Source organism: Lycorma delicatula, chromosome 13, assembly GCF_047948215.1.
Source record: "Lycorma delicatula isolate Av1 chromosome 13, ASM4794821v1, whole genome shotgun sequence".
Classification (NCBI taxonomy): Eukaryota; Metazoa; Arthropoda; class Insecta; order Hemiptera; family Fulgoridae; genus Lycorma; species Lycorma delicatula.
The window spans coordinates 23,912,126-23,937,708 of record NC_134467.1 but is presented as its reverse complement, the minus strand read 5'-3'; the positions used below and the strand labels follow the sequence as shown (position 1 = coordinate 23,937,708).

General features: G+C 28.3%; 2 protein-coding genes across 4 annotated transcripts in view; one reads left to right on the top strand and one right to left on the bottom strand.

Annotated features, from left to right (window-relative positions):
- LOC142334157 (transmembrane protein 107-like) overlaps nucleotides 1-25,583 on the top strand; it is a 373,793-nt gene that overhangs the window by 207,143 nt on the left and 141,067 nt on the right. The window lies entirely within an intron of this gene.
- LOC142333941 (putative serine hydrolase) overlaps nucleotides 9,211-25,583 on the bottom strand; it is a 60,292-nt gene continuing 43,919 nt past the window's right edge. For both annotated transcript variants that reach the window (XM_075381569.1, XM_075381570.1), the window contains exons 5-6: nucleotides 23,984-24,176; nucleotides 9,211-20,750 (exon numbers count right to left, since the gene is read on the bottom strand). In XM_075381569.1, coding sequence (XP_075237684.1) covers nucleotides 20,442-20,750; nucleotides 23,984-24,176 — 502 coding nt within the window. In that variant the 3' untranslated portion in view covers nucleotides 9,211-20,441. The remainder of the gene's footprint in view (nucleotides 20,751-23,983; nucleotides 24,177-25,583) is intronic.

Below are 25,583 nucleotides of genomic sequence, written 5' to 3'. Positions count from 1 at the left end.
TCTCATTAAAATCAAATACATTGATTTTAATGATTGCTTATTTTATAAAGTATATTCTTATGATCACATTGTAAGTTTATATTCCAAATATCTTCAGTGCATGATCTTTTAGATGAAAAATTAGTCGGTATACAAAAAATTAGAAGATATTTTTGTCTCCATTATCATTCTTTTTTTATTAAATTGTTATAGTGCAGTGATATTCTGTAATTAAGTGTTTTCATGTAAAGATTCTGGCAAATGGGCTGGAAAATTTAAGGTGTAAAATATATTATTTGAAGTACTAGTGTATTGTAAACAACATAATTTTTTTCTTACTAAAAAAATGTGTATTTCATTTCTTCTTAGTAAGTTGGCATCAGGAAAGGAGTGAAGTTGTAAAAAAAAAAAATAGGCATTAAAATATACTATATATATATCCATGTTGTACTAGTAAATGCCCTATTTTTTCAAAGCATCCTACTATGGGCCCATGTCAATATCATTTCTTTTTTGTTTTTTTTTTCCCACATTTTTATCACCTTTTCGAAGTGCACCTGTTTTCTTTTTTCCGTCATCCACAAGAATCTTCGCATTATAAAGTGTTCCTCTAATCTTCATTCTAACCAAACAGTCCTCCGTTTTTATTCTTTGGTTTAAAGTTTGTTTCATCTGCTTTATGTATCTTGTTTGGCTTTTTTGTTTAAAAAGATTTTCAAAAATTTTATTTAGTGTTAATTTTATTTTTGTTTATTTGGTCATTTTGAATTCATTTGAATCATGTTTCATAGGAATTTGAATAAATGTCCCTTATTTTTTTTTAATCAGAATGATTTTTGTAGTTTTGAATTTATTATAAGGCTTTTTTTCATGAGAAGCTGTTTTTGTAACCCAACCTATACTAATAACCAGTGGACCCGGCAAATTTGGGTGAATGAATTAAATAAATTTTGTATTATATCAGGTAAATTATATTACGAAAATAATAAAATGTACAGTATTAATTGTATTTCAGTTAAATAAATCAAAATATTTTCAATGCCCTGGGATATATTATGTTTTTGGTAATTCCATTTGGCCCATGTAAAAATAAATCGCAAGGTTTTCCTATACGTAGCATATTAATATTATATTAAAGCTTAAATAAAAACATAACCTAAAAAATTCTTTTACTAAATTATTTTGTCATTATATATATATCGAGAGACATCTTTATATCGATTGTCATTGTCTATATCGATCGTTGTCCATCTCAATACAAACTTCCTCAGACAGGTATTATGTGAAAAAGTATCAAAAATATTTATGAAATTGAAAGTTTATTAAATATTGTGGAACTAATAACATGTAAACACTCCCGGTACAAATATTAATAAATTGCGAAATCGGTTAAGTAGTTTTTGAGTTATTAGGGCACACACAAAACTAAGTATGTTTATTTCTTTTATATATATATATATATATATATATATATATATATAATACGAAGATAGAATAAAGGTCGTAAAATTATTTTTTTTAGATTTCATCTTTTTTATAATTACGGCAAAGTTAGGATTAAGTAGTAATTTTAAAAAATTGGAGAAATAACTTTTAAAGTAATTTAAATATATTTTTAGCCTTTTTTTAAGGTAATTTTTTTTGTTTTATTTTAAAGATTACTCACAAAGATCATGTTTCATTACACCTTATTTAATAAAAAAAACTTTAATTTAATCATCTCTTTAACTTATAAATTTACCAAGAAACTATACAGATTTACATTTAAATTTTTGGATGACAAATTAAGACCCGTACTATTTCAACAAAATGGTTTTAAAATTCAATTTTAATATATTAAATTCATGTCTTATATAGCAACCCAAATTAATAATAATCAGCTGCATGTTATATTTGAAATTAAAACTTCTTTATAATAGGCCACATATTTATTTAAAATTTTATTACTGATGTATTAGAATAATAATGATTATAATTTCTGAAATATTACCATTAATTAAACAAAATAAAAATATGTAAATTTATAAGAAACATTTCACATTTTCTTAAACAAGTTACAAGTCTATCTAAGGAAATACAAACTATCTATGTGATATATATTTTCTTCTCAGTTAAAATGTAAATAATGCAGTTAATTATCAACGGTTATATTAGTTTGTAGCTTTATTTGCTGTCCACCATCTTTTAGAAGTACGAATCAGGTCTATGAGAGTAATGGATGGTTTGAGGGAAAGAGAAAAAGTGGTAGACCAGGAAGAAGATGAAATGATGATAGACTAGAAGAAAACAAGTCTCCAATTTCTTTTTTTCAACATTACAATCAGTAAAATTATTTTCAAAAGTTAAAAAGAAAGAATGATCTATGTAAAGCATCAAACAATACTAATTGTTTTCTCTGATGCTTGTTTCAAGACATACGCTGCAGTATGTTTGACTCGTGAAAAAAAAAATGGGAAATAATTAATTATCAGTATTTTTAATATGTTTATTATTGTATTGTTTTAGAGTGTTTTATTTTTTATTTTGAGTTATCTGCAATTGTAAAGTTAAAGCATCTAACTCACATATACACAATAATTACTCATTAAGCAAAAAATTAAATCTAAATTATTATTTTTTTGACCCATTAATTACCGTTAATGTTATCTGTATTGTGTTTTTATTTGCATACAAATATGGTACACACATTTATATGCAAATATTAAAAGCAGTGACCTTTAATATACATTTCTTATTATTAGTGGCAAATCTAAATAAAATCTTTCGAGGTTACCGGGGCAAGGTACACTAGTTTTACTAACATAACATATAAAATGTAATATTTACTAAAATGAATAAATATTTATGTGACAATGTGGAAGTGTAATTTAGTACCTGATATAATCTTTCTTGTTACAAATTTTAGAATTTGCCATTATATTTGCAAGGTTATCTATATGCAAAGTGAATATTTAGCACAAAATAAGCTTTTTTTTTTAGATAAAAAAAAAAGCTTTTCTTAATTTAAAAGCTTTTCTTAAAAAGCAATCTTAATTTATATACAAGTTACTCAATAATAATTAGACTCAAATTACTCTGGAGCTAAAGCAATTTAATTATCGTGATATTTTTTCCACTTTTCAGCACAATCTTTAGTAACATTAATATACTTGTCTCACCTCTAAATTAATTTATTTATGCTTGCTAAAAAAACTTGATATTTTGATGTCAGAATCAAATTAGCACATTTTCTTTGACATTATCTTTGGTATTTAACTTCTTACCATAGCATTTCCTTGATTGAACCAAACAAGAGGAATTGCAACGGGATCAAGTCACGATTATATGGAAGGTGAGGATCCGGCATTCTCAAGTTACCAGAGGTGTGTGACGCCAGGTGTTATGGTGAAATAAAATGATGCCTTTGTGCAGAGATCCGGGCTGTTTATTTCAAAATACTGGGTTCACTTTGTTGATAAACATGCGGCAATAGTATGCACTGTTTATTATTCACTGATCTGTGATTAGAAAGTTTACCATTTGTAAATGATTATTTATGTAGTTCTAGAATTAAAATTCTCTTTTTAAAATGTTTTTTCAACACAGTTCCACAATTATCATCTTTAAATTAATAAAACCCAAATTTGGCAACTATAATTTCATTAGTGGGTCTTGGGTAACATGGTACATTAATTAATATCTAATGGTTTTCATTAAAATTTTCATTTTTTTAATATTGAGATATAAAAGTTTTTTTTTTGGGTCTTCAGTCATTTGACTGGTTGATGCAGCTCTCCAAGATTCCCTACCTAGTGCTAGTCATTTCATTTCGGTATACCCCCTATATCCTACATCCTCTCTTTTTTCCTGTTTAGCCTCCAGTAACTACCGTTTAGATAATTCTTCAGAGGATGAATGAGGATGTATATGTGAGTGTAAATGAAGTGTAGTCTTGTACATTCTCAGTTCGACCATTCCTGAGATGTGTGGTTAATTGAAACCCAACCACCAAAGAACACCGGTATCCACGATCTAGTATTCAAATCCGTGTAAAAATAACTGGCTTTACTAGGACTTGAACGCTGTAACTCTCGACTTTCCAAATCAGCTGATTTGGGAAGATGCGTTAACCACTAGACCAACCCGATGGGTTATATCCTACATCCTAACAATTTGTTTTCTAACATTCCACGTTCCGACCCGTACAATGTTATTTTTTTATTTCTGGTGACCCCTTCTTTAGTAGTCCCCACCTGGAGATCTGAATGGAGGACTTGTTTACCTCTGGAATATCTTACCAAGGAAGGCGCCTCCATTTTTGTTATATGAAAATGCAGAAAGCTACATTTTCTTGGAAAAAAGCAACTGTAATTTTCCATTGCTTTCAGCTGTGCAGTACTCAGAGGATTGAGTGATGTTGATATGGCCGTTTAAGTTATCCTGACCTACGCCCTTAACTACTGAAAGAGCTACTGCCCTGTTTCAGGAATCATTCCTTAGTCTGGCTCTCAACAGACACCTCTTCGATATGGTTGCACCTTTGGTCCAGCTACTCTGTATCACTGAGCACTCTAGCTCCCTCATGATTCATAGAAGGTGACATAAAAGTATCTTAATTTAATTCTCCGAATGCACTTTTAAAACAGACACCTCTTCGATATGGTTGCACCTTTGGTCCAGCTACTCTGTATCACTGAGCACTCTAGCTCCCTCATGATTCATAGAAGGTGACATAAAAGTATCTTAATTTAATTCTCCGAATGCACTTTTAAAAAATAAATATTTCTTATTATATCGCCTGTCTACTCTCACTTTCTAAGTACTTCCCTTGGTAATCTATAAACTGGTTTAGATGATATTCCCTCTTCTGGAAATAGAGTTAGTTGGAATTCTCTTCTTTTTTTGGAATACTTTTGAATTTTTTGTTACATTATTTTAGACTGATGTAAGGAACTTTTCATCCTTGTAATATAGTCTTTAATTTTAGTTACAGCCAGAATTCATTATGAGGGTGGTGATAAGTGAATAACTTTTAACTTATATAGATTTTTTGATCATAAACCATTTTACAATGAATGCACAATTAGTTTGGTACATTGTCATGATAAGGTAATCGTTTTTAGATGTAATTACGAGTCTTTTATTCTTAACAGAATCCCATAAATCTTTTATCAGTCATTAAATGCATCTTTATCATTGTATGAAATCTGGCATTCTGTAAATCTGTATTTATTTTTCTTCTTGGCAGTTCATTTATAGAGTTTTCATTCATACCTTCGCATCAATTTTTTAATCTCTTATAACACTAAAAGATATTTGAGTTCTTCAGAGCACTCATACTACTATATGTCACTTTTAATAATTTCACTAGCAGGTTTACCAGATTTCCACACAAATTTGATTTTGACATTGTTCTTTAAATTCAGTACTTATCTTTTACACCGTGTAAAATTACACCAACCAAATTATTACGTGTAATAATTTTTTATTATTATTGCAGTAGCACATAACTAATGAACAGCTGTATGGGTGTGCTGTTTACATAAATGAGGTGTGATCTATTCTTCTATATTGATAGTGTTACCTTCAAAGTAGTCTCCTGTACTATATTCAGTTAGCTTATGGAGTGAAGAATAAACAAACATTGTGTTAGTGTTATTTGTGTTAGTGACTTGATCATGATTCTGCTGAATGAAGTTTCTTGTAACAGTGCCAATTCACAACACTGCCAAATATATATATATATATATATATAACACTATAATCAAACCTTTATATAATGTCATGTCTTCTCAGTTCTATTAAAATCCTTGATCTATTCATATGATCACTCTTGTTCTCATGTTCAATTTTTGTGTTTCTGTTACTTATTTATTTATTCTAATGTTAGTTAAGGTTAATATAATGCAATTATTTTAAGTTTACTGGAACGTGAGTGTAGTTTATTCCTAAATTTGTGTCTGTATGACTTCAGTTATACTATTATTTTGACATCATATTTGATACAGATTCAACTGATAATAATGCACAATTATTGATATCTCCTCTGGAAAAAAGACTGTGAAAATAACCCCAAGTCGTATGGAAAAACACATCATTATAAATGCTTATAAAAGTGAATTACAGAGTAACCCGATGGCATTGATTTCGGATATAGTTTACAAACTGCTAACATAGAAGTTGTGCTGCTTCAGTATAGTGTAAAAGGTGATTCGCGAGTAAGAATCTGCTAATAATAAATTATGATTTTCTCAAAAAAAGTGCACCCCGCAGGTCAATTTAAAAAAAAAGTTGATAATTTTGATAAAATCGTGATTCATATAAAGGTAGTCAATTTCATGTACTGAGAAATGGTTTAGTGGAGTTACCTTCTCTGTAAGTTAACTTGTTTATTGTCTTAGATAATGCTCCTTATCATTCATGGAAAAGAGAAAACATTTCAGCTGTCTTAGAAAAAGAATATCAACATGTGGCTTAGTTTAAAATGAATGATTTTTGAAGGGGATGAACTTAAGATCCAGTTATTTATAGGGTTTCATGTACTAAAAGTAATTTTATTGTGTTTAAAATTGATGAGTTAGCAAGATCTAGTAGCAAAACTGTGCTTCAATTACCTCCTTATATCACTGCGTATTCAACCCAATTGAGTTAATTTGGGGACAAGTCTTAAGTTACTAGCGTCAGAAAATACTGCTTTTACAATATATGATGTTAAAAATTTATGCTTAAAAGCCAGCGATAAAACAGGTCAGTAGTTATGAAAAAATGGTATAAAACATGTAATGAATAATATTGAACCAAATTATAGGAAATTAGATAATACAACAGTAAACAAAACTGAGCCTCCCATTGTACCTCTTAATACTGACAGCATTATGGATTTCTTGCAATCAGATGATGAAAACTGATTTGAATTTATAATTTGTTTATTATCATAGAAATTTAATCTAAGATATTAGTGAACTTTTTATTGTTTGTGGTCAATTGACAATTTCATAACTCTTAGAAAACTCAAAAATGTCTTAATTTCTTAAAATTTTAAATTTTTATATAATTTTTGTAAAATATAATAGCACATGGTTGCTGAATATTAATGTTGCATAGTTTCTTTTATATGCATCAGGATTTGCAGTAGATGCTTGTGAATCGGCTGCCTGAACACTAATACGCACAATCTGTTTACTTGATCTCTGTAAGCTAACTGAATAAGATATAGATATGTGACAGATGCCAGTGTAGCTTTAAGTTCACTGAACAATTTTTTTCTTTATTTCATCTATAATCACAAATTTTCTCTTAATCAGTCGAAACAAAAAAAGTTGCAAGGTACCATGTTTGGAAAATATGGAGGCTGCATCACTATGGAGTTATATTTTTGACTAAATAATCACAAATTAATAGTAAAGTGTGAGCAAGAATATTACACGGTGTGAAATCCAAGACTTTTTGCCCTTATTTATTATGTTTCTCTTCTTCAGATTGCATCATGTAAGCGGCAAAAAATTGTTAAGTAATTTTAAGAATTCATAATGGATGTATTTGAAAAAACAATAAGGAAAACCTAATATTTTATCAATCTTAGAGTACTTTTTTGTCATAATTCTTCAGGAAGATTCAATTTAGATGATGATTGGACCTTCATTTCAGTTATCATAACTGTACACCCACATTTCATCACCGCTTATGACATGTTGCGAGTAATTCTGAGTCATCAGCTATGTCGTGACTAACATTAGTTCTGTAATGTTGCTTTTTTTTTTGTGAATTCAACAGTTTTCAAACAAATTTTGCTATTAGAATTCATTTCATAACCAAAATGTCTTTCACAAGTAAAAAAATTCCTAACTCTTCTTAATAACTTCGTTTAAAGTTATAATTCTATGATTATTTATCACAATGTCACTTATTTTATCGAAATTATTATCAGTTCATGTATTAAAAACATCCAACCCTTTTATCATCTTCATGGCCTTCTTGAAATTGTTTGCATCACTCGTAAAACTTTGGTTTTTGACATATCATTTTCACAAAAAAAAATTCTCGAACATTTTCACCATTTAACTGAAATTTTAATGCAAATCCTTTGTGCTCTGTTATTTTCAAATAAAATAATCACCTATCATAAAAAAATATCTTCCTAATTGCTCAACTGCCAAATTTGAACTGCATATCTAATGTGGCTGAAAATATTGATATAAATTAAATATAGTGCTACCATCACATCGGAGAAATATGAACTCAGTTGAAAAGATAGCAAGAAATATTAAAAAAGTTCTTGTATTTTTTTATCATACTGTACATCTATTAAAATTCTCACATGATTCCAGTTAAATAATCAACCAGGCACCACTAACAGATTTTTTTTTCAAGAATTAAATTATCACATAAAATATGCTTACATTCACTAATGGATTCAAGTGATGTATAATAAATTGGTCCTGTTTAATCGCTAAAATTAAAAATTTTAATAAATAAAACAAATATTTTAAACATATCTTATATATTTATTATTTTGATTAAACATTTTATTATTTTACTGTGCCATAATAATTATTATTATATTGTAGTTTATAACATTACATAAAACTATATAATATTTAATATTTTATAATTTTTTTTTAATGCAATATAATTAAATTATTTTATCAAGAGTAAAACATTCCATGTATAATTGTATTATAGTATTTTCATAAAGAAAATCTACTACTACCATTAATTATTTAATACTACTTATTAAATAATTATATTTATTTATTATTTATACATTTATAAATAATATTTTTATATATTTATTACATTTACTACTTTAATTATTTTTAAATATACAATGTTATTTAAAAATTAAACCAAGATTGTATTACTGTATCATATATATCTAATATTTTTGCTATTTGTATTATTGATTAAAAGCAATTCAATAATAAATTTTATTTTCTGCAAAGTGCATTTTTGCATAGATTTAAACTACTTAATCAGCTTACAAAATACTTATAATGCAGCGTGCTAAACAAGTCATAAGTATTAATTATTTAATTCATCTAGTATATTATGATTATCAGTTAAAGAAATCTTTTCTTTTTACATAATTAAAATTGTATGGAATGTGAATATGTAAAGTATGACCAGGATTCAAAATTAGAACTTAATAGGTCAAAGATATAAATATTACCATTATACCATAGAGATTATGACATCCACACTAGTATTTCATACTGTGTTTTTTTTTAATCAAATCATTTAGCATCATATTCGTAAATGTTTTTTTTTTACATAAGTTATATAAAAGAATCACTAATGGCTTTCTTCTCTATTTATGTAGATTTATTACTTTGGTATATCACTTCAAATTGAAATACCTCAAACACTTCTGAAATACAAAATTAATGTAAAACCCCTTTATCTAATTTCACCTGTCTTAATAACTATTAAAGAAGATTAATCATAATATATATATATATATTTTTTTTTTAACAGTACCAATGTCAAATTGTTAGTTTCTACTAAATATTCTAAAAATATACATGGAAAATATGCTTTTTATAATTCAACTTTTTTATGGATAATTAAAGGGAAACGCCTATTTTTAGGTAGATTTCATAAGAAAGCTACCTATTGTAATAGGTACCATGATTCAACTTCTGGAAAATTTTGACATAGCATTTCACATTCCCCAGACCTCAAAACTACAGTTTATATATATATTCACAAGTTTATATATATATTTCACTTTCTTGCGGACACGATAACTGCTGTAATTTTCACCAATCACTTTCAAATTGTTCCTTAAAAATAATAACTCGTACCAAAATCTTGGTCGTGTTTGTTAACAACCAAAATTGGAACATGGGGGGGGGCTATCAAATTGGTTTAAAGTTCCTACTATTCTTTGTGGATAAGGGCCTAAAACATATAAGTAAAGTTTTTTTTTATCACCAGGGAGTTGAAAAAATGGGATTTCGAAGACAAAAAATCATACCTTCCTTAATAGGCACAGTATCAAATCGGTTTAAGGTGGTCGGTCATTAGTGCTCTAAACATTAAAACAATTTGCTCTAAAACTTTTGTCTGAAACAATTTTTGATATGACCAACCCTTACAGCAAGAGATTACCAAAATACGACAAGCTTGTCGTATGATAAACATGTGAACATTTTTTTACATGCAACTACTGTCATATTGAGTTAATTTGAAGTTTTTCTTAACTTTAAGATGAACATTTTTTTTATCCCCTACTTAGCACTGGTAAACTCTATCTCCGCCTTCCAGTGTGCCAAAAGGAATTTTTTTTGAATTGGAGTTACTTTCATAGATAAATTTTATCATTATTATGATGAAAAATAAGAATCTCATTTTTAATACAGCATATAAAATATTAGAATTTGAAGAAAATCAGAGAGTATAATTATGTTTAAACTTTAAAGATTAACCTTTCAGAGGCTTTTCAAAGGGAAATTTGCAGATTTTTAATTAATTAAAATACCCTTAAATATTGTTGGACTAAATGATGTTAATATAAATTTTGTTACAATCCTCAGATATGAGTGAGGAAAATCTCTCCTTTTTTAATAATAGTTTATAACTTAAGAGTAACATCCTTGTGAAGTTTTAAGTTCCCATTGCATTTTGATTTAAGTATTCCTTTTTTTTATGAGTATAGCTGGAATAGCTATATTAAAAGGGAAAGTATGGTGATCAAGTCAAAAATGAGGTATCTGGTATTTTATAAATCTTTATGTTTTAAGGTCCAACTAGTTCATCTAGACCAAATGTATGTATGTGTGTCGCACTGCTTTTGGTTTTAAATTTCAGGACCATACTGATTTTCTTCAAATTTGGCTCATATCTTTATATGGGGCATTGATCATATTAATCCTTTTTCAAAATCTGTTAAGAGGGTAGGAAGATATCATTAAAAAACACAAATTTTGATTTTCTTCAGAAAGTGAGAAAACTTTATTAAAGCCAATTTATACCTACAATGCATTTATAGATAAAAAAAATTTCCAAAAAAATCAACCCGTTTCTTAAAACTGAAATACATGTTTTTTGTTCTTTTGCTTTATCTACCTTCGGTTTAAATAAATTCTAAATTTTTTTAATAGTTTATATTTCATATATAGAGCTATCATGATGTGTCAACAATTTTTTTAAATTATATATACTCCAGACCTTAACACAAATGAAATTTTTGAAAATTTTTACATTATTGTTTTAGCCCTTATAAAAAGGGATGTTAGAAAGATAATTTTAGAAAACATTTTCTTAAAATTTACAACCATCTCTAAAAAAAAATATATATATTTTTTGTTTTTTTGGCTCTAACTCTTTTAATCTTTATTATTAATAGCTGGGAAAATCATGCAATACTTTGCCAGCTTTTTTTTTTATTTAACTCTTTGGGATATTGTAAATAAATAATTTTTTTTACTTATATTTCCAAAAAAACTCCTAGAACTTTGCAAATTTTCAGTATTCTGTAATCCAGAAATGAGTAAATCAAACAGTTTGGGTTTTTTTAATGTGATTTGGTCTCAAATGATGCTGGATATATCAGTAATTATATAAAAATTATCTTGATAGCTCAGTTGATAAAGCAACTATCTATATTCCAAAGGTCTCTGACTCAATTCCTGTATTTGGCTTGACATTTTTCATCAAATTATATTGATGCCCAAAGGCAGGTCCTTGCACCATGTCCATCTGTATTCTCTTCTATTTCCAACTAAACTTTCAACTTCCCAAAAGTTTATTTTTTTCATTTGACATCTATAAATTTTTCTACCCTTTTTTTTATCTAATCCTTCAAACATAATTTTAATCAATCTTTCTTCTTTTATGATATGTATTACCCAATTAGCTTTCTAAGTGTATTGAGAAATTTTCCAATTAATTTTATATTTTTGTTCACTCTTCTAATTACTTTTTTATTCTGGACTATGCTTACCCATTCAAATATTTCCAATCTTGTCCATATCTGCATTTTAAATACCTCCAGTTTTTCTTTATACCTATTCTTCAGTATTCATGTTTCACATCTGAAACATTTCATACGATGTTTATTTTCAGGTTTTACTGCAATCTTACTACAAATAACTGTTTTTTTTTTGTGTTAAATATTTCTTTAAGCATTGCTATTTTTGTTTTTATTTAATTTTCCTTATAGAAATATTTTCTTAACATTATAAAAATGCGCTTGTATATTTCAATAAATTGCATGTTTAATTTTTTTCTTCTTTTGTACAGATATTTATTTCCAAATAACTGTAGATGAAGGTAACAGGCATCAACCCAAATATACCTTCTTAACATTAAACAATAGAATAGATTCTCTCTAAAGTACTTACAGAAAAAATAATATATACAAACAAATAGATGGATGAAAAAAACGCACTTCTAAACACCCATTTCTGTATACAAATTATCAATTAACAGATTATTCCTATTAATTAAGTTCATGATACTGAATAATTTTAAGAGCAGAATTTACACAATACAAATTACAGGATATAGGAATAAAGAAAGAAAAATATGTCTATATATATATATATATATATATATAGAGGTCCGATCGATCACAAAATAAAAACCCTTGCAAAAATTGGATGAACCTTTGCACATATGTGTTGCACAGCATCTCTAGTATGGTCTTCAATCACGCCGCATCACTTCGTTTAGTTCTGAACACGCAGCTAGCACGTAAACATGTCTACAACAATAGCATCTCCCGCCAAGTGTGAAGTGCGTGCGGTAATTTGATTTCTTCAGGCTGAAGGGTGTAATGCAGCTGAAATTCATAGACGAATAAGTAATGTGTATGGTGAAACTTCAATGAGTGGCAGCAAAATGCGACAATGGTGCACGAACTTTAAAGCAGGACAATGATAAACTGACAATGCTCGGCCGCACACTGCACTTGTAACAAAGAAGCTCCTGCAGCATTTTCATCGGGAAGTGTTTGATCACCCACCATACAGCCCGGACTTGGCTCCATCCGATTTTCACCTCTTTGCTCACATGAAACGCTGGCTAGGAGGACAACATTTTGGCACAGATATCGAGCTGCAGACCAGCGTAGAAACATGGCTGAAAACACAGGTGGCTCCATTCTATGACAAAGGTATTGGAAAGTTGGTACCACGCTATGACAAATGTCTAAATCGGAATGGCGACTATGTAAGCACTTATTACAAATAAAAAATTTTTTATTTTCACTGTGGTTTTAATTTCGTGACCGATCGGACCTTGAAAAAAAAATAACCCTCGTATATATATATATATATATAAAGTTAACTTAGGCTCATAAAATACTAATCTTTTTATAATAAGACTGACAATTTATTACTCTTATACAGCATTAATAATTGCAATAACTGACATTTAAGAGGCCTGACATTTAACACTGCGCTTAAGTTAGACATAAACTACAGGAACAAAATTCATTAAAAGAAACCTGTCTTGCATTTACTCTAAAAGGTGCATCAAATAATTGGTAAACGCAGTCCATATTTATACAATGTACTCAAGGCAACTTCTCACATTGGTATAATATGCATTTTAATTGCTTCAATAACCTAAAATAACCTAGTGTGTCTTATTATAAACCCTAGTTGCCATATTAATTGAGCTTACCGACTCCTATGTTAATAGTTAATTTTTTTTGTAAAATTAATCTTCATGTCATATTTTTTTTAATTTTAATCTTTAGATTATCTGTTCAATATTCCGAACTTAATCTCTTAAAAATATCTCCTACACTGAAATCTTTATTTTCTACAACATTTTATAACATAAGATACCATTCTTGCTTTAATCATTTTTATGTCAAACCACTTTATTTAAATATCCTTTATTTTTGGGCTGTTTTCTGATTCAAATACAAACTTATGTAAAATAATAAAACAAGTTTTATAAGCTAATTATATAAATAAAATTGATAAAAATGATACTTTATTATTACATTAAATTTAACATATTAATTATTAGTAATATAAATATCTGTATATTAAAATTATAAAAATAATATATCTAGGCCACTTATTTTCTTATTTTTATTATCACATTAGACTTATCGATCATATAAACGTTTTACAAATCATTGATATGTTGCCTTGTTATTAAAAAAATAACTTTTTTTCTTACATCTTAACGATTGCACAATTCCTGTAACATTTCAGGAAGTAGCAAATTCACCAGAATTATATTTGGTGTAATTTCACTGTATTTTGTCTGTTTTTATTAGTAACCGATAAATAATTAATAATTTCCACACCTCTACAATAAAATTCTTATCAAATTATTCCTTTATCTACATTTCAGATAATATTTTCATCAGGTATGGCATTTTACATATACTACAAATTTCTGCACTACATTCCTCCAGTTGGTTGGTATTAAGATTATGTAGTTATAAAAATCCAGCCACCACCTACCTTCAGAACAAGTTTTTTTGCTTATTTAGTTACAAGAGATAAATATTAAAAATTAAAAAACACATGCCAAAAAAAATTCTCTTTAATATGGGGTTATTATTAATATCTAATATTTATTACATATTATATTTAATTTATTTAAATGTTATTTATTTATTAAAGCAGTACCATTTAAAAAAAAAGAAACGCTAGTTTTTTTTCATTTTATAATGTCAATAACACTGTTTAACTTTTTGGCAATTTCTCTAAAGAAATAAGTATTAACAGGAGTTTTTTTTTTTATTTCTACGGATGTTTTTTTACTCATCAATATAAAAATATTTTTTTTTTTTGAAATAACTGTTCCTAACTGAAGTACTTTACTACATTTTTTTATAATAAAGTAATTTTGTAAGAACAGCTTACATTTTATTTTACTATTATGGACCACATTATTATTCTTAAAACTTATCTGTGAACATGTTATCCAACATGTTTCGACATGTTAGTTTATTGTCCTTCCCAAGAATTATAGTCCATTAATTAACATTAAAAAGTAATTCATTCATTTCATTAAACAATAGGTACTTACGTATTAACACTACCGCAGCTACAGCTTTATTTAAAAACAAAGTAGTCAACTGTATTTCGGTGGAAAATGGGCCGAAACAGATTCAAAACAGAATATAAATGGTTATTTATATTTAACCCAATTTAACCTTAACTAATTAACACCGTAATTTTTTGAGTAATAATAAATAATTGTTACTGCGTACAATTATTTATTATTTAAATAATCAAATTGCAATAATTACTGAATATATTAAATAAATACTCAAAAAATTACGGTGTTAATTAGTCAAGGTTAGCGAGCGAAGCGAGCTTAAGTTAAGTTTGGTTAAATTATATTTATAAAATAAACATTTATTTTATCAGCCCATTTTCCACCGAAATTCGATTGACTACTTTGTTTTTAAATAAAGCTGTAGCTGCGGTGGCATTAATACGTAAGTACCAAACAATATTATGTTAAATTAAAATTTAATTTGACTTTTACAATTTAATTCTATTATACTATTTTACTTCATGGCATCTTATTAAATTTCATATCGCTTTGTATTCTTTTTTTTTATACATTTTATTTATATTTTATATTTGAAATTTATAATAAGTTAATGTTGATTATTATTATTAGATGTAATGTATGTTTCAAAAAGGATGCAACATATATGAGAATGTTTAACATACATATTAGTAAACTTTACATTACTCTTTTTGTTATTACAATGTACTGAAGATTAAAGAGTTTTACATAAAGCTGAAATAAACCTATCACATACTAGTGTGTTTCACACCCATTATTTTTTGTTACTCAGGTTTTATTATAGAAATTTATTTTTCTTGTAAATTTTTAAAAAATGTGTTTAATTTGACATTTTTCCAGCCAACCAATAAATTTAATATCATATTTCGTACTTAAATCTTGTGAGAATCAAGAAGAATCATGGCTGCTGAATTATTGAATAACATGTTTGAGATGGATTCCAAGACAGTTGACTTAAGCCCATAAAGACACCCAGATTCACATTTGTTCTGAGCTCAAAAAATGGTTTAAAGCGGAAGATAATACTTTCTAGTTCACATAATTACCTGCGATAAAATGTAGATACATTATTTTGAGCCTAAACCCAAATGGTAAAGCCTCGACTGGAAACATCCGGATTCACCCACCAAAAAAACTCGTGCGTCAGCCGATTAAGTGATGTTGCAAGGTCTTCTGGGACTCACAAGGCCAATTTTTAGTGACTATTTAGAAGAACAATGTACAATGAACAGTGAATACTATTCTAACATGCTCCAATAGAAAAATGAGACCCACAATAAGGCGAAAATGTCAGGGCGCTCTCTCAAAAGATGTGATTCTCTTGTATGACAAAATGCACCCCCCACATTGCTCAGAGAACAGGAGAAATGCTCGAAAAGTTGGGTTGGAAGGTGTTGCCATATCCTCCTTACAGCCCAGACCTCACCACATCTGATTTTCATTTGTTTGAATCGCTCAGACTTTTTACACTGCAAGAAGTTCGACGACAACAAAGCGGTCAAAAAGCGGTACAGGAATGGTTCAAACAGCAAAGTAAAGATTTTTACGCTGCTGCAATCAGTTGATATCAACAATTTTTTAGTGAATTTTTGTTCTAAATAATATTTCTGAACGGTTTTCATAAAATTGTCAAATTGAGAATTAATATTAAAAGTGGCATTTCAAATGTTATGAAACGTGGCTGTAAATTACATAAGAGTAAAATAGATGAGTGAACTGGAACCAACTCAGAGGAAATCGTTTCAAACATCTACTGTGAAATCTGTTTGTGTAGTTAATCTTTTTTAATTGAGTCTTACATCGTAAAAAATACTTTGAATATACATTATCAAAACTTTGTTGTAACCTTTTTGGAAACATTCTGTATTTATTTATAAATAATATTGTTTTAAATACTTACAATGAAGTAGTATTTCTTAAAACTAAAATAAATCAAAATAATTAATTTATTATAATCATAATAAAAACTCGCAAAATGAGGTAGATCAAAAATTAATATTTTATTGCTATAATACAGCATTTAACAACTTCCATATACCAATAAATCACATTTACTCATTTTTCGTATAGAATACGTATACAAAATCTTGTATCAATCATCAATAACCCTAAAGAAAAACTTTTAAGCAGTGCCAGCACTACTTATGTTAAAGCAATAAATAACTATATTTAATAATTTAAAGCAATAAATAATTATATTTAATAATTTATAAACAATGATTATAACGTAATATTAAATTCAGATTACACAGAGGAAAAATTTTTAGTATTAAAAATTATTTTCAAAAATGTTCATACATTTTTCTTTTGTTTTTAATTAACATAAGTATAATTAAGTTATTAAATTTAAATAAAGTATTTTTCATCTGTTCTCCAAATGTGAGAAAAGGGATCTTATCTTCACTTTGTTAAAATTTAAGTTAATATCCCTGGAAAGAACACAAAATTCTGTACAATTTCACATAAAATTTGTTGAATTCCAAAGACTGTTAAACTATCAATTGAATTTGGATTCACAAAAAAGTATGTTTTGAGTAAAAGCTAAAAGGTTTGTTATATTTTGAGGAACATAACAACTACAGATTATCAGGAACATAAGCAACTGCAGTCATCTGAATGAAAATCTTGTGCCGATTTCAGATGTTACCAAAATTTAATTGCGATTCATACAATTGAAGCAATAAAAAGATAAATGTAGGGATGTTACAACAAAAACTGCTTGCAAGTGTAATAAGTAATAATAGTTTTTAATTAGAGATTGAATTTATGTTGAACTAGTATTTACAACTTGAGTAATGATAATACATTAACAATTGATTTTTAAGAAAAAAATTATTATTTTTACTATTATTATTAAAAATTATTTTGTTTTGCATTGCTGGTGCTTTTTTGAGGTGGGGATGCAGAAACTTGTATCTTCTTGTACCTGAATCTCAGCAGTTGCTTACAACAGTGTGGTTTAAAAATTAGGTGGAGACCTATTTTCAGGATCAGGATGTAAAATATCTTTGCAATCTTCATCACACTACAAATGAATTTGATCAAAAAAGATACTTTTATAAGATAATCCTGTTGAAGGAACAGCTCCAGGGAAATCCATTTGAGGCTCGGTCTTAGTTGTCAGGGTGTGTTTTACAGGAGGAAATTCTACAAACTTCTTTGTAGAAATTACTCCTTTGACTTCATAAGAAAGGAAAAACAAAAATGGCCAAACTGTGTGATTTTTTTATAATTTTCCATAAAATTTCTAGTTCTAAAATATGTAAGCCAACAAAAATATCTCCGCTTTCACTTCCTGTGATAACAGGTTGGTTTAAACCAAAAGGAGTAGAATTTGATACAATTTCTCTACTAGTTGTGGCACAGTGAACTAGCTTTTTCTATCATATGAGGGAAGGTAAGGTGATATTGTGTAAGGGTTCAAAAAAAAAAAAAAACATTTTACACTATCTAATGCTGTAATACATGAAATAAATGAAATTATAGTTGTTTAGAATGAATGTAGGTAGCAGTTTCTGCAGTAACCTAAAAGCAGCATTTTTTTTACCTCAATCATTAAAAACAGCTGTACTGAGAAGTCTGTCTGGTGAAGATAAGGTTCCTTTCCCTGCGTTCAGTCATAAATTATCAATTATTTATAATAATTGTTACAAATGACCTGAGATTTAATTATAACAATTATCAACGAATGACCTGAGGCAAATGACCTGAGATTTAATTATAACGATTATCAACAAATGACCTGAGACTTAAATAAAAAATTTACCCTGAGAAAATTTTTTATATGTTAATATCCTGTAGCTTATTAAAAAAAAAAATTGAGTGGCAGAAAGCTTTATGGTTTTTCATTAATATACATAATTCAAAGATATGTTTTGTAATGTTCATCTTTAAATATTGAGAAAAAACAAAATTGAAAACAAATTATTAAGCATTACAAATCAGCTTTCATTAAGGAAAATATGCGCATTAACTTTCATTAAGGAAAATAAGTGAACTAATTATTTCAGAGGATGAATAAGGATAATATGTATATGAGTTAAATGAAGTGTAGTCTTCTTGTACAGTCTCAGTTCAACCATTCCTGAGATGTGTGGTTAATTGAAACCCAACCAACAAAGAACACCTGTATCCACGATCTATTATTTAAATCCATATAAAAGTAACTGCCTTTTACTAGGACTTGAATGCTGGAACTCTTGAATTCCAAATCAGCTAATTTGGGAAAACACGTTTACCACTAGACCAATTCAGTGGGTGAACTAATTAAGCCATCTTTTACTGAAGTAGTATTGTATCATTTTTAACAAAATGATCTTAAAAATTTTATTTTGTCATTAATTTCTATTACATGATATGCAAATATTAATTTCAGTACCATAAGTAGTGTTTGTATGTTTTATCTACATGTGATATGCAACCAGTCTCCAGAATATGTTTAATACATCCACTCCAATTCATTTTTATTCTCAGTTATGTTTGTATGTTAGATGAAATAATATATAATAAGTACATACTGAACCCTACAAAGAAAACCTTTAATCTGTTCTTCTTATGTTCATTTGTTTTTCACTACTATTATAGAAAGCAATTTTAATTATTCTGTTTCTCAGATGATGTACATGCATCAAGTCATAAGAAATACTGAAAAGATAGTATTTCATTTTTTCTTTTAAAGAAGAATATAAATTAAAATCATTAACCACTTACATAAATTAATTAAAATAAGCAAAAAAAAAATCATAAATATCATTTTAAATATAGATTATTATTAAAAAAATATTATAAAATAAAATAAGTACAGAAAATTATCAATAATCAACATAAATTTACAAAATAAATTACAGTTATATTATGTATAGGGATGTATATATAATATATTATGCATATTAATATATTTCATATAATATACATGTTATCTCAAAAATATACCTTATCGCTAATTAATCCTATCAAATTAGATTGTTGAAACAAACACAAACATAAATAATAAATTGGACTTTTTGTATTTACACATGTTAATACTTTTTTCTTTGTACCTTCAGATGTTAACTGTTGAAAGATCCCCCCATTTGATTGAAATCCAGTTTTTTGTAATTGCTGAAAATTCTGTTATCATTTTAGAAATGATATAATCTTTAATTTATCTATATTTAAATAACAATAAATGTTATACTAAAAATAAACATTTATAATCTACAGGTACTGAATTTTTATTGATTACCAATAGATGGTAACAATTATTGATAATGTATCATTCATAATAATGAGTAAATATAACAAAATTGTCAACTGCAAAATAACAAAAGGAATAACGCTTACTTGTTTTGAATTTTCTCTCCAAACGTTTTAAAAATGTCATCTAATTTGATTGGACTATATAATCTAATAAAATATATTTGCTTTAAAACTAAAATAATAATTATCATTAATTTTTAAAGCGACTAATATTATCATTATTATCATCATCACTAAACAACTAAATCTTCATGATTATTACTTATTGTATTCAACGAATTCAAATTTTTCGAAGGTCGTAAAAACTCATTAATAATTCCAGCAACTGCAGAAGGATCATTTAAATGTACATGATGTGTACCAGGTATTTTATGATATTCAAATTTTGCTGCCGATTCTTTAATTTTGTCAAGACAATGTTCGTAAAGTTCTGGTATTTCAAATTTTAAACCGGGTACTCCTCTTATATTAAGATATTCACATTTTATTTTGCTCGCATATGTTAATACTTCATCATATGCGAACATTGCCAAACCTGATACCTGCAAAAAAAAATGTTAATATTATTATTTACATGTTAAAAAAAAACTATACAGATCGTAACATAATTCTATAAGTTTATTTATAAAGTACACAACAAAAGGTTATTCCAAAAATTAACCAAAAAAGTACTTCAACATTTCCCTGGAAGGAAAAAGAATCTGTGGGAAAACTTGATCAGAGTAGTATTACAAAGTATAGAATAAATTAATAAAAAAAAAGAAAGATTACTGGTTATAATTTACAAGAATAAATAAAAAAATTAAAAAATAAATAAAAAATTGATTTAATTTTAAATCAATTGTAAAAGATCGATTGATATGCTATTTATTAAATATAAAAAGTGAAACTAAATGAAGTCCTTTCTTGTAAGGACATGTGTAATATGTTTTACTGGTGAATGCCACCACTCCAGTACTGGGCAGCAAAATTATTCGCACGTGCCTTCATAATACAATTTTAAAATTTCAAAGCATAGGACATCCTAAAATAAAATAACATATTTTTATAGAATTACATTATAATGTAATTGTAGAATTAAATATAAACCGAAGATCCATACGGGATGGTGTGAAAATCGATTCTTGGAAATTAATGTTAAGTTTAACTTATTACAATGTTTTGTTTTGTTTATTACAAAGTATATACGAGGTGCGACAATAAAGTAATGAGACTGATTTTTCTTTGCAAGATGTGGCAACCCTGCAGCTTGCATAGGCACACAGTCTTTGACCTTGGTCTATAAGCTACTTCTAGTCCAAGCGGCACATTGATGCAACTGCTCAGTCGTGAGTTGTGCTGTAATAAGTGAAAACGTGTTTGTGTCTCTCGTCACAGAAATGAAACCGCAAAATATTGCGCAACGGTATGCCATTTCTTTTTGCGTTAAATTGGGTGAAAACACGACAACTTATGGTAAGCTTCAGAAGACTTTTGGAGAGGAGGTTATATCAAGAGCTCAAGTTTTTTGGTGGCATAAAATTTTTAGTGAAGGCAGAACGAATATTGAAGATGAAGACCGCAGTGGACGACCATCCACCTCACGGACAGATGTCAACTTGACCAGAGTGCGTGAAATCGTATGATCTGATTGAAGAACTCAACATCGATCGAGAAACGGTTCGTCTAATATTAACTGAAGATCTTGGTATGAGAAAGATTTGTGCAAAAATGGTCCCCAAAAATCTCACACAACAACAGTGAGAAACACAGAAAAATGTGGCAGCCGATCTGTTAGAGCAAACGGAAATCAATCCAGATTTGTTGAGCTATGTTATCACTGGCGATGAAGGTTGGTTTTTTCAATACGATCCAGAGACAAAACGCCAAAGTTTGTAATGGTGCTCAAAGGGATCACCCAGACCAAAAAAAGCTTGCATGTCAAAGTCAAACATGAAATGCACGCTTGTGTGCTTCTTCGATTCCAAGGGAATTGTTCATAAAGAGTGGGTGCCTCCTGGACAAACAGTTAACCAATATTTCTACAAAGAAATTTTAGAAAGACTTCGTAAACGAGTTCTTTGTGTCCGTGCCAACATTGCTGATAATTGGATTCCGCATCATGATAATGCGCCATCCCATACTGCTCTGTCAGTACAGCAATTTTTAACCTCAAAACAAATTTCAGTACTACCACAGCCACCTTATTCACCAGATATCGCTCCGTGCGGCTTTTTTCTATTTTCAAGAGTCAAAATGGCGGTCAAGGGACACCATTTTGAAACAACACAAGATGTCCAAAAAGCTGTGACGAGGGTCTTTGAGGATATTACAGAAGATGAGTTCCAGAAATGTTACCATTAATGGCATAAGCACTGAAATAAGTGTGTGCAATCAGAGGGGAACTACTTTGAAGGAGACAAGACTAAAACAGTAAGCAACATTTTTTTTTCACATCAGTCTCATTACTTTATTGTCGCACCTCGTAAAATATATTTATAGCCGCATTGATGAGACTTAAGAAAATATTCAGGACATGAAAATAAACCAAAGATTTCAACATAAAAATTCCTTTCAAGTTTCATTTTTCTGGTGTTCATAATTTATTATTTAATTAAAATTTATATCTTAAGAACAAACCGGGATTATTTTAATGAAATTTGGTGTATATATATATTGTACTCAATAACATCTGTAAAATAAAATAAGTTTGAAAATTTTTCCTTCAAAAATTCCAAAGGAATTGAAATCAATGACATTGTATTTCGTAATTTAAAGTGTTTGAGTCACATATAAAAATTTGCATATTTAATCATTTTTTATCTTGCTTTGAGTGAATTCAGATTGGTTTTACAGTTTCAGAAAATAAAAATCTCATCTTAGAATGCTGTACTTCCATGATTTCTGTAGTTAAATGATTTCTATTATTATTAGTAACTATAGAATAAGCTGAAATTGTAAGAACGCATAATTTTTGCGACACATTTTAACAATTTCAGCTACATCTCAGTTCTTTATCAATGATTTGAATAAATGATATTTCAATCGCAACAAAAAAAAATTCATTCAAAATTTCATTAATGAAAGGACAGGCAGATAAAAATTTAGATAATTACTTAAATTTGTAGTGCTATTATTGGTATTGTCTGTTCCATAATTCATGATAAGTAAATTACTACAAAACATGTTGAAGGTGCATTTCCAAGACAGTCAACTCAAAATTACAAAAACATTTGAACTCGTATTTCTATAATAAACAATGAGAAGTACCGTGCGACATGTTAAATAATAAAGTGCAATAATAATGAGGAAATATTCCAGATCTTTTTAAAAGATGTAATTCTTCAACATGATAATAACCATTGTTCAAAAGAGATGGGAATTTAATTAAAAATCAAGATGGGAGGTGTTGCCGCACCTAACCTTACAGTCCTGAGCTTGTAGCATCTGATTTTTTTGTTTGGTCCCCTCAAAAAATGTTATGTGGTCCCTCAAAGTTTGAAAACAACAATGGGGAGGTCAAAAATACAGTACATGACTCGGATCCCAAGGTGAACAATATTTTACTATTACAATAAGAAAGCTCACCCCATAAGATGTGAAAAGTGCATAATAATGTAGTCAAGGATTATGTTGAAAAGTAGTGTTAGTTTCATTGTGATTGAATTAATAATAATTATTCTGCAGTTGGTATTTGTCTAATGAACAAATCATAATTGATATTCGATAAGGAATCATTTGTTAGCGTAATAATTTATTAATTAATTAAAGAGAAAAAAGTACAATTTTTAATTACCTTCAAACGAGGATCACGACTGAACTTTAGTTTACCAGAACCGTCATCAAGTGGTGCCATACCCCTTTCCATTAAAATTTCACAACTTTCTCTTGTTAATGACCCATGATGACCGTCTAATGCAACTTTAATCATTTCATCGTAAGTATATTGTGGTGTACAAGAGTCATCAAGTTTTTCATATTTTAATGACCTAAAAAATATAATAAATTAATGCAATTAAAACTATTTACTACTCCAATTAATTAAAATATAATAAAAATGTATAATTTTCTGACATCAAAATATAATTTTCAAAACTTGAATTTCAATATTTCTTTTTATCTTGTATAAGTATCGAAAATACTTAATCACATAGTTACTTAAATGACCAAATCACTACTTAGTAGTATAATTTTTTTTATTAAAAATTTTGTTATTGCTTTATTTTGTTGAGCATCTTGAACTTCAAAAATTAAAAGATTTAAATATAATTAAAATGGGGTTAAATGTATACTCAATTTATTGAACTGAAAGTTCAATTGCTGGCTTTTTTTGAAGTGTGATGTATTTGGGGAAGTTTCAGTCATTTAAGTACCTGTGCAATTACGTAACTTTCCCAGCTACATAGTTACAGTGTATAGTCAAAACAGAATAAGGCTAAATATGCTAATAGGGTCTTTGCAGTTTGAGGTGTTTTGATATTTTTGTTTTGACATCTCAAAACTGGATAGACCAATTTGGATGAAATTTGGCAAAATGATTTCTGCAAATGCAGTGGCTGATGCCAATTAATTTTGATTACAATCAGTGGATCTTCTAAGTACACACCCCCATTTTAAAAAAAATAAAAACTTATCTTACCCTAAACTCTCTCTCTTTTCTGTTTAGCTTTTGGAACCATCGCACGGTATTAACTTCAGAGGATGATATGTATGAATGTAAATGAAATGTAGTGTTGTACAGTCTCAGGTCGACCATTCCTGAGATGTGTGGTTAATTGACATCCAATCACCAAAGAACACCAGCATCCACGACCTAGTATTCAAGTCCATATAAAAGTAACTGTCTTTATTAGGATTTGAACCTTAGAATTCTCGACTTTGAAATCAGCTGATTTGCAATGAATTCACCACTAGACCAACCCTATACTTTTTTAACCACACCAGGTCAACAACCCGATGAAGTTATCTGGGCATAACCTAATTTAATCTTCGTGGTGCGAGTGGTAGCATCTCAGCCTTTCATCGGGGGTCTCAGGTCAGAATCCCAGTCAGTCATGGCATTTTCATACTATGCTACAAGAACTGTCATTCATCTCATCCTCTGAAGCAATACCTAACGGTAGTTCCGGTAGTTAGGTTTTTTCTTTTTAAAAAAAGAAAAAACCTAACTTAATCTAACCTAACCTATGAAGCGTAATAAATTTTGCATTATTCCAATGTCCAAAAGCCTGGATATCTTTCAGTATACCTGATTGAAGAAGTCATTCCTGTTAAAAAAACCTGAAGTAAACTAGTAATTTTATGAAGTTTAAGCAAAATGTAGAACAGTATTGTTTAATAACTCACTGGCTGGAACACATTTGAGTTTCAACTTCTATTTTAAAATTTTGAGAAAC